Below are 10,697 nucleotides of genomic sequence, written 5' to 3'. Positions count from 1 at the left end.
GAGAAAAGCCTTTTTCATCGTTTTACCTTTGTATCGTCGGTCCTCCCGGGGGCCTCCTTGGCCAGTCGGCAGAGGGAGCCATTCCCCAAGAAATCTCTGCGCCAGGCCTCCTGAGGGCCCGGAGGGATTTTCTTGCGGGTCCGGGGAGTTCTCTCTCCGCCCCGCCTGTAAGGCAGGCTCCCTCACTCCACAACCCCCGCCCCCCAACTCTCCTCGCCCCACCTTCCCAATCATTTTTGCTGCATCGCACACTCTTGCACGGTTAGCTCACCCATCCCGTCCCCGTCCCACATTTGCGCTCCCTCCCTGGCACCGCTAGGGACGTGCCTTCCACTCCAGCTGGTCGCTCGGGTGCTGTCCCTAGTCCCTCGAACCCTCATAGAGGCTCTAGAACACCTCCCGAGGACTTTGACGCCGAGGCGCGCACTGAATGTGGGTCGGGACGCAGAAGGGCACTCTCTCCGCCACCCCTTGGTTCACCCCCTGCGGTGACCCTACGGTTTGCCAAATTCGTGAGCGGACTATTGGCGGGGTCAGTCCTGGGCGGTGGAAGACGCTCAGGGCAGGGGCGACCTGCTACTGGGGCGCAGGAGTTGGGTAGGGAGGATCCTGCGGGTTGCACCAGGGACTGCTTGGGGAGCCAAGCGACCCCCCCCTACCGCCCCCCCCCCCCCCAAAAGCGGTCACTGCCCGGGTGGCAGCAGCTGCAGCAGCGGCAACTGCTCGCATCCCGGGCCGGGATCGGGTTACTCCCCTCCTCCTCCAGCATCTTGGGCCAGACGGGGAAATCCTTATTCAAGTTTCCAGCGAGTACTTTCCCTGTGCTGAAAACTGGGGGGTCTGGAAACGCGCTGAGACCGGCCTCCTTTCCCGCGTCTCCACCTTTGAGCCCGAACGAAGACTCCCAAGTATCGCTCTTTTCTGGGACGCTGCTCGCAGGCTAACTGCGCTGTTTGGAACAGATTTTGTTTCTCGGCTGGCGTTGGTTGAAAACCAAGGGAAAAGGGTTGCGCTGCGAATCTGAGGATCTCAGGACCCTGGTAAGAGTTGGGCAAACTCAAACTCAGTTCTGGCGGCCGCCGGACCTTGGCCGGACGCTGGATGGTTTCTTATGGGCCGGGGGTACATTTCCTTGGCCAGGATACCCGGGTGCAGTGTGAGGTGGGGCGAGATGGGCTCAGTCTGGGTTGTTTACTTGTCTCAAGGGTTTATTGTTACTGTTTGCTTTTGGTTTTGTTACTTGGGATTGTGTAGGAACTTCTTGGAGTATTTTTCATGGGGAGACACCTCCATTCCGCACTTTATTTTGCATAATTTCTGCCTTGTGTTGCCTCGTCTGTGTTGACAGGTGTCATAGCTGGATGCAGGGAGGTTTGTGGGGAATCAGAATGAAAAAGAGTTTCAGTGGGGCCTTCCTTCCAGACCAGCTTCATTCTCCTCTGGGATCTTGACTTATTTTCTAAACTTTTCTTTCGATATTCAGATTGTTCAGATAACTCGTTGGACCTGGGGATGCTCCTCTTCCAGAGTTCTCAATGTCCTTAGGGGTGTCAGGATCACAGGCTGGGTGACTTAGACCAGAGGAGTCTCTTCCTTGTGGGAACGCCTGGCTCCTCAGGGAATGTTGGAAGGTGCCATTCTTCAAGCCATAGTTACTATAGAAAGATCTATCTTGTGTTGGTCTTTTCAATTGCTTTGACCTAGGACTTTCACCTCTGGTTTAGGGAAATATTTTGTCCTTATTTTTCTTTCTGGAATTAAGAATGACACCACTGAGTAAATGAAGTATTTAGTGATATTCTTGATGCTTCTTTAGCATCCTCACACGAGGATCCAATTTCTTTAGGGGAATGTTAAAGTTTGGCATTTTATTAGCCCAAAAGTTCTTAGGCAGTGATATCCATGCTGTAGCCCTAGGCAGAGAGAATGCCGTTCCTTCTTGGTTCATCTTGCCTTTCTCCTTTATACCCTGAGTCTCACTTTGTGTATGTCCTTCCTTATGGATGAAAAGATTGGGATCAGATCATTTTATCCAGAAATGCCATTTTCCTGATGCGACTGCTCCAAGGGCTCAGCTTGTAGGGTACTTTTTGTTTTGCTGTTCTGAGGTCAAAGAGCTCAGTAGAGGTTGAGCTCTGAGACCAGGCAGCCTGGGGTCAACTCTCAACTCTGCCACTTTCCAGTTGTGTCATTTGGGGCAATTACTTAACCTCTCTATCTTCATCTGTAAAATCAGAACGATAATAGCAATGCTTACATCAGAGGGTTATAAACAGGATTAAAAGAGCTAATGCATGTGGAGTGCTAACAAGCCTGGCAGATAGTTAGCTATGATGATGATGATGTAGCCAACATTATTAACTCTTGTGTCACTATAATATAGCTAAGAGCTAGCTATTATTCCTACTTGTATGAGCTTTGAAGGCTGCACTCATGTGGGCTTCACGCCCACCTAGGATAGGATGCATTGTCAAACTCAGCTCAGACATGATCTTTGTAGTGCTTTCTGCTGGGGCCCTTTCAGAGGAAAGAAAGGTGCATGTGACAGGGCTGGGATTTGTCGAGGGTCATGATTGGCTGCCAAAGGGTGCTTGGGACAGGTGGGAAAGCTATACTCAGTTTACAAACTGTACCCTGCCTTCGAAACTGCCTGTATTAATATACCTCCTTTAACCTATTTTTTAGAGGCCGATCATTTGTTCAATAAATATTTATTAAGCCTAGATTACATTTCGAGCACTGGTCGAGGTTCTATAGTATTTAAGTTGGTGGGCTTCATTTTGAAAATGCATATGCATGAGTATTTGCCTTATGTTCCTCCCCACCATTTCAAGCGTTTTAGGGCTTCATGTGACACTAGCACTCTATAAATTAAATCCCAAACACTTTTTAGCTATCATGGTCTCAGTACCTGTTAAAATGAAGAGTACACATCACTGAGGAATTGGACAAAATATTCAGTATAACCTCTGGCAGTTTACTTCTCCCATCAGCTCCATCAGGCGTAAACTTGTGTTGGGAGGTAAGGAAAGAACGGGATACTCGCGGTGTTCCTTCTGACTCTGCGATCCTTAAGTTAGCTGCCTTACTTCATTGGTGGTTGTTTTTGAACTTCCTTTTTTTTTTTTAACATTTGTCTTAGGTACCTAAATGATGTCACTTCCATCATTGCATGTTAATCAAAGTGAATGATGATGCCGATAATTAATACAAAAGGAGAAGTATTTAGCTCTGCTTGTATTTCATCAGCTATTCTCAGCTTTGGTTAGATTGAACTGTGAGAAATTGTCAAAATTTGACCATTTTTGACCTACGTAAAATGGCGATTTCATATAGTTCAACCTGATGTAAATCCTCGCCCCATCTGCTTGATGAAGATGCAGTGAGTCTCGGGTGAGGTATGAAAAGTCTGCAGTGTTACAAGTTCACCAGGCGATTCTGTTGCAAACCCAAGTCACATGCACATTTAGTAGCAGTGGATTTACCTTCCAGATTCTCAGCTTGGGCTAATAGCATATTTCTAAGATAAAAATCTGATCATGTCATTCCCTTGTTTAAAAATCTTTGTTGGCTCCCCAGATGGCGAGCATCAGTGTCACCCAGGTACTCATTGAAAATAAAGATTCCAGGGCTTCATCCCAGATGGAAGGCCCAGAAATCTGCATTTGAGCAGATCTCCAAGTGAATCTGGTGGAGGTGACTTCAGATCACAGTTGGAGAAATACTGGTGTATAGCATAAAGCCTGACGTTTTCCCCAGGATACACAGTACTAACGTTGCACCATCTTCTCTGGGTCCTTTCTCTGCTTCCCTGTTCCCCACTGATCTGGATCTTGTTACTGTTCCTCAGAGAATGCATTGCCTGCTTTCTCTCCTTCCTGACCTAGCTGTGTGCTCTTCTCTCTGCCAGAAGGAAATGTCTTTGCTCCTCTTTTCTGTCTATCAACTACGTACTACCCATTCATCCTTCAAGATGCAGTTCAGATATGATCTCCCTTCTGAAGGTTTTCCTAGTGCTCTCACATAAACTTAGTGATATCTCATGTGATTCCTATTCTTCTATGCAGATGGCTTTAATATAGCATCTATCATGTTATATCAACTGTGTTTGTTATCTGGATGTTTCTCCAACTGATTGGTGAGTTTATCATTCCTTATTCTAAGCCTTTTTCCAAATGGCTGGCACATGGTAATTACATAATAAATGCCTAAAGAATGTGGGGGAAGAACAAATGAGTGAATGCTAATTGACGTTTTCTTAGCACACCAAGTGTTTGGAACAGTCACTATGTACGTACTAAGAGTGGTGGCAAAGCCAGTCAAGAATTTGCAATTTGGCTAGACATAGCCTACAAAGTTAGTAACCTGGAGTGGAAAAAGGACAAGATAGAATATCTTAAAAAGACTTACGAAACACCAAATGCCACCGAATTAATGTTATGTGTTCCCCACTGTGGCAGTACTATGATCCAAGAGCTGAGTTGATCATACCTGGGATGGTTTTGGTTCTGAATGACAGTGCCAGGGCACTGGAATAGAAGAGCCAAGGCCAATACAAACAAACAGATTTTGCCTTGTGCTTTTCAGTTTATAAATACCTTTGTATTTGTTTTTGTATTTGATCAGAAACATGGTGACTGGTACAGTACTATTTTTCCTACATTAATACAGAGTGCATTCCTAAAAATAGGTCCAAAGGTTGTGTAAAAGCCTACATGTTAAAAGAGATGCTGGCCCTAGAGAGCCAAATATATTATAAAATGTCTAATTATATCTTGCCATTTAATGACCACAGCATTTAGTGCTTACGCCTTTCTTTAATTTTTCTTTCTTTAACTTTCCAAAATTTTGGTTATTTTCTCCTCAGTTGAACAACAATTGACCTGTTCAATACATTTCTGATTCAGACTAAAGATCTGCCATTTTTGGCATGTCTGATAGCTTTCATTTTTGTCTCACTTATATTAAGTTTATGAGACAAAAACTTCTTGTAATTACTATTAGGTTTTAAATTTTTCCATTTCTCACTCATTTTTTGTAATAATGGAAATACGCAATAACATTTGAACAAGTGAACAAAAAAATCCCAGGGTAATGACAAACGTGGTGATGCTGCAAAAATTGAACGTTTAGCTCATGGGCGGTTTCCAACACAAAGTAAGTAACAAAAAATGTTGATTTTCAGGCTGCTCTGTGAGAGTTCCAGTGACTTAGGGCGGGAAGGTAGCAGCTCGGTGCGTGAAGTACAAATGTCTAGATTGCTTGGACTTCAAACAAAGCAGTATTAACAACTGCCTGTGCTCTCAGTTTCTCAAGGATTTGTACCCAGTATTTCGTTTTAAAAATTAGCTTAGTTTTAAGAATTAACTAAGATTCATTGGGTTTTGTTGATTTGTCTTCTTTTTCAGCTATGTTTCTAAAATGAACTTTCTCTACCTTCGTTTAAGCTTGCATCTGGCTGTATTTTTGTAAGTCTCTTAACTAGTCTCCTTTATTCATTCAGCCATGCATTCATTCATGTACTCATTCTCTCTATCATTTATTCATTCAGCCATGCGTTCATTCATCTACTCATTCTCACTATCTGAATTTCCCAAGATTTTGCACTTATCTCTTGTCTCTCTTTTCTTCACAATTTAAGGTTATTTTTCGCTGTGATCATTCTAACTCTTTTTAAAAGTAGTTATGCAGAGGATTAATTTATAGCACTTAATAAAAGGATTTCTCATACTGTGAGAAAAAAAGATACAAACTATTGTTATTTTACTTTATGTAACTTTATTTAGAAAACTGCAGGTCGTTGTGAGGATGTTATTTGGTGATGCATGCTCTGTGCCATTAGCCAATCTGGAAAGTGTGAAAGTGTTAATATATCCTGTTATTATTGATGTTCATTTCTAGTGATTTCCTCTCTTGTTTCATTTCCAGTGATTTATACTCCTAGATAAAGAAACTATGTAAAGCATTTTAATGACCTCAATTTCCTACTCAGAGGGCAATAAATTGTACTCTTCCCCACTTCTAAGACAAAGAAAACAGTATTTCAATACGGAAAGCCTCATCTTGATAGGTACGTGTGCAGGATATTAGCATCTGTTAAAGACATCTTTGGGAGCAGGGAGACGCCATCCTAGAGGGTGACTAAGTGCCTTGTCGTTAACGTCCTGGCTGACCTGGATGAGCTGCACAGATTTGGTTGGTTCTAAGACCTCATCACAGGTGATCATTCCCATGATGAATCCTTTAAATACTTTCTGATAAAGAATGATGTTTGTCTTTTTTAAAAAATAATTTTTGATGGCAAATTGAAAATCAAAATTCATAAATTTAACTTGCTCCTTATGAAACAAAATAGAAGTATGAAATCTTTGTTTTGGACCCAGGGGACTAATTTTACAATCAAAATGAAAAATTTTAACTGTCTACCTCTATTGATTTCTTAAGAAGGGTGCCTTATGTATTTTTTTGGACAAGGAATCAATGACAAGATGTGACTTTTGTGTTCTTAAAAAAAGCAATTGGTTTGAGTTTTATTTTTGCTCCATTAGATATTTATTAGGTGTATATTTTATCGGGATAAATACTATGTGGAATTAGCAAGATGCTTGCCTTAAAAAAAAAAAGATAAAAAAATACAACTGACTGTGTGAGGCTGGGTGAGTGAGGGCTGAGAGGGCAGTGCTGAGAGCACTCTGAGAGCTTGTCCTGGAGAGAGGGCTCTGTGTGCTCAGCAGAGGTGTCTGGTGGAGGGGACCTCAAAGAAGAGAGCATTTGAATGGATGGGGCATGTTAAGGGAATGAGCTCAGCAAACACGTGGCTGCAGGGGTTTGCAGGACATCTTCAAGCAATAGTGACTGAACCATGACACAGGAGTGGTGAGTTAACATTTGAGAATCATTTGATGATAGCCGCACATGGGGCTCTAGGACGAGATTCTGCCTGCTCCCATAGCACTATGTGCACTAAGGGAGCCCCTCATGGCACACTGCTCCTATCTTATTGTGTAGATCAGATGTGCTTTGAGGCACCCTATTGAGATTCAGGTAAAAATTGAGCCCCTGTTCCACAAGAAGGTGTGAAATGAGAAAACTGTTGTTTCTTTCAACCACTATGGGGCTTCGTGGGGGTGGGGGTGGGGCTCATGTTTTTTCTAGCATCATCTGGATTTGAATTCCTATTTTCCCTTAAGAAGTTTAATTGAAAGATTATCTTGCCACACTACTGTACTGTCTTTTTTTTAGTGTGAAGTCATCCACCCAGCCATGGATATTGCTTCCTATCTCCTTCACTTCATAAAATATCGCCAAACATGTGGCTCTGAATGGCTGACTTTTAAGACTTGGAACTACAGAAGAAGTTCACATCTGAAAACTTGAAACTGGACATTAAGCATGCTTGTTTTTTAAAAGCCATTTGTCTGTCTTACCGTTGGAACTTTGTCACCGTCCATCCTTTTCTGAAGGCCACAGCCTCTGCCAGGTGCTTCAGCACCCTCCTTCTACTCTCCCTGCACCTCCCTCCTTTCGCTCATTGCTGACCCTACCCCTAAATTCTGTTATCTTCGGAACAGCTATTATTATTTGTTTTAATTTCCTGCCTCCTTCCTCACGTTTCTTGGCATTCGTGTCTTTCTCACCTGTCTTCTCCCCAGGCTTTCCCCCACACTAAGTTTTGGTAACCGTGGTATAAAGCATTTGCCCTTTCAGTATCCCCCATCTTCTGTACATCCCTTGAGCAGATCCATGTACAAAATCAGGCCATCAGTGAGGTTAGACCTGCTTGAGGCCTCTGTTTAGCCTCTGGTTTCAAACTTCAGGGGCCTGAGAATCACCGGCAGATACTGGCTTCTCTCTAATGATTTGGATTCAGTAGGTGTGTCGTGGGGCCCAGAGGTGTGTATTTTCGACAAGGTATTCTGATGCAGGTGGCCCATGGATGCACTGTAATCCTTGTTAGGCTATACTGCTTCATTCAGGAGGCATGGCTTTTCTTTTTCTTCTTTAATATTTTAGTGATTGGTCAGAGGGGGTCACAGAGAATAGCTGATCTGTGAGAACTCGTGCCTCTCCGTCTCTGCTTGGAGGGACAATGGCTGTAACACAACGCTGTTCATGTGACAGCCGGAGAAAGGGGCCCATTGTTCGGGGATTGGCTGATGCTCCATTCCGCTCTGGCCAGCCATCCAACTGAGCTTGGTAGCCCCAAGGAAACAGACACACTTGAATCAGAGAGACAAAGAAAGGAGGTCAAGGCCTTTCACAGTTAAACTACTTGCAGCAATGTGTCAGAGGTAGGATTTGGGAAGGAAAAAAGCAATGCTGTGGAGGCATCATTAATCTGCTGGTTTGGGAGCATGAGACACGGCGCTGGGGGAACACAAGTCTATTAGAATTCCTGGTTGATCTTTGGCCAAGGAAGAATTGTTTCCTACTCTGTCCTTTTGACTTACCTTATTGCAGGATTTTATGATTGATTTTAAAAATAAAAAAGATCTCCCTGTGTCCATGGTAGGCAAAGGCACATTTCTCAGCCCCTTTTCCTCAAACTCATCAAAGACAGGTATCTGATCTGAAAGCCTGCTTAAATCCAGGCCTACAACCTCAGAGAATGAGTGTTTGTTCTGGGACGTGGTCACCATATAAATGATGTGTTAATAATTTCCTTCCAAATCTAAGTTCAGATGTCAGTTTTGAAGCCGAAAATTTTTTTGAGATTGAAATACAGTGAAATCCATTAGAAAGTTATTGATGTATTTGCACAGTTATGAGGTTGGGGGACTCCCCAGATGTCATTTAGATGCCACCCCTCACCCCTAGCTTCTAAACTTGATTCTAGCTCTGGAGGGAAAGGGTTGCAGACTTCCTGTAAAGGTCCAATCCAGATCTGAACAATTGACTACATTCTTGGTGTCAGAAGAAGATTCAAATTCAAGGTCATAGCCTGAGCAAAGGTCGCAGACTTTTTGCACAGAATTGTTCTTTTAGCCTGATTACTCCCTTTATGGAAAAGTATGTCATTCATTCAGCCTTTGTCTCTGGGTTTCTTTCAAAGGGAAACTTAGTCCCTAGTTCTTGTGGATATTTGTAGGTAGCTTTTTTTTTTTTTTAATTTAGGTGCAAAATACAGCCTTGAGAGAGGCAGAATGGGGAAAGCCTTTTCTGGATGTAATGGGTTGTGGAGAGCCCATTTACAGAGTGTTCAGGCAGCTGGTGCCCATTGGCCAGTAGGAATCCTTTTGTCTCTGAGATAAGAGGTTTCCTGACTGGGAGTATTAGACTTAACAGCCTTGTACCCAGGAGAAGGCAATATATGATTCGCTTGAGGTCACTTAGCGCTCCCTGTAATTAAGTCTGTCATTGCACCTTGATTATAGACTATCATTGTAAATCCATTAAAGAGGGAGAAGCCAGTGGATTGCAGAGAGGCAAGTGGCTTTATTTTCTCCATTATATTTCCACTCCTCCCTCCCCTTGCAGCTTGTTTGTACTTTACTAAGTGGATATTTGGTTTTACCAATGATATAGAGGCCTTTGAAGTGGAGAAGGGAAAGAGGAGACTGTTTGCAGGTGGCAAGAGGATTGTGTTAAACACGCTCCTGATTAGTTAATTAACTTTCAATTCGTTGTCATTAGGCCTTTTGCTTTGGCTCCATTCCTCTGATGCAGAGAGGCTCACCCCTCAGTTCTGTGAGGGATGAATACCGTGCTTTACTTGTTCTATGTAGTCATATGTTGCCTTCTATTGTGGTTGTTCGTGTGGTAGCATGTTTAATGCTAAATGCTTTTTTAGGCATAAGATGCTTGCTGGGACTTAGTTTTGTGTCAGAATTAAAGCTGTGCCCAAGGAGGGCATCTGGGATGCTAACATTGTTCTATTTAATATGGGTCTTGATTATACGTGTGTGTTCATTTTGTGAAAACGTATTGAGCTGTTCAATTTTGATTTGTGTCCTTTTTTGGTTTGTATTTTATACTTCAATAAAAAGTTCCAAAAAAATTTAAAAGCATCATGTTTAATGGAGAATTAAAGCTGTAGCGGTGATGGAAAACAGTAAACTCGGGGAACCCCAACTGTCACCTAATTTGGGTCTCAATGGGGCTGGGAGGGCCTGGAGCTTTAAATATCCATGAATTCGCCCTTACTTCCATAGCTGGAAGGGCTGTGTGTCAGAAAGCAGTGAAGCAGCACCGTTAGAGCTGATTATTTTACTTTCCTAGGCAGCAAATCCAGTGCCTAAGAGATCAGCGGTGTTAGCAGAGCCCTGCTCTTTAGAATCTCAAACAAAAGCACCCCTCCAAGTTGGCCAGCTAGCAGATCTCATTCCCACTCTCCACCCTCCTCCTGTTCATTGTAATTTGTCAGGAAAAATCAGAAAAGCTCTATGGATCATGGATGTTTTTCTGAATCTTCAGATGACATCTCTCCTGAAGTCTAATATTGGAAAGCTTTTCTGTTTTTCTCCCATTTTTCTAACTGGGACAAAGTGAAATGTGATGTGGGGTCTTTAGCTCATCTCTCTCATTTATTTCAGCCATCACTTCTTAGCTCCACGATGAGCTCCAGGAGCCATACCTGTGAAGGTGCAACAGCTGTATAACCAAAACGGTGCTTCTGGCACAAGAGTGGCCTGTGGCCCTTTGTCTAGAGGACATCTGTCATCATCAGCGTGGGTCATTGTACCTATAGAACCTCGTAG

The 10,697-nt window shown here is 43.1% G+C and overlaps 1 protein-coding gene across 9 annotated transcripts in view; it reads left to right on the top strand.

Annotated features, from left to right (window-relative positions):
- Window positions 1–220: 220 nt before the first annotated feature.
- The window catches only part of MEGF10 (multiple EGF like domains 10), a 164,000-nt gene continuing 153,523 nt past the window's right edge, over window positions 221–10,697 (top strand). For 2 of the 9 annotated variants that reach the window (XM_070569351.1, XM_070569350.1), the window contains exons 1-2: window positions 391–1,040; window positions 5,929–6,070. In XM_070569351.1, the coding sequence (XP_070425452.1) occupies window positions 5,971–6,070 (100 nt within the window). In that variant the 5' untranslated portion in view covers window positions 391–1,040; window positions 5,929–5,970. Of the gene's footprint in view, window positions 1,041–5,408; window positions 5,469–5,928; window positions 6,071–6,685; window positions 6,877–10,697 lie in introns of those variants that run through there. The other 7 variants (XM_070569349.1, XM_008529881.2, XM_070569352.1 and 4 more) reach the window with 7 other exon arrangements.

Source organism: Equus przewalskii, chromosome 13, assembly GCF_037783145.1.
Source record: "Equus przewalskii isolate Varuska chromosome 13, EquPr2, whole genome shotgun sequence".
Lineage (NCBI taxonomy): Eukaryota > Metazoa > Chordata > Mammalia > Perissodactyla > Equidae > Equus > Equus przewalskii.
Note: the sequence above shows the minus strand (reverse complement) of the source record. Positions and strands in the feature narration are given on the sequence as shown.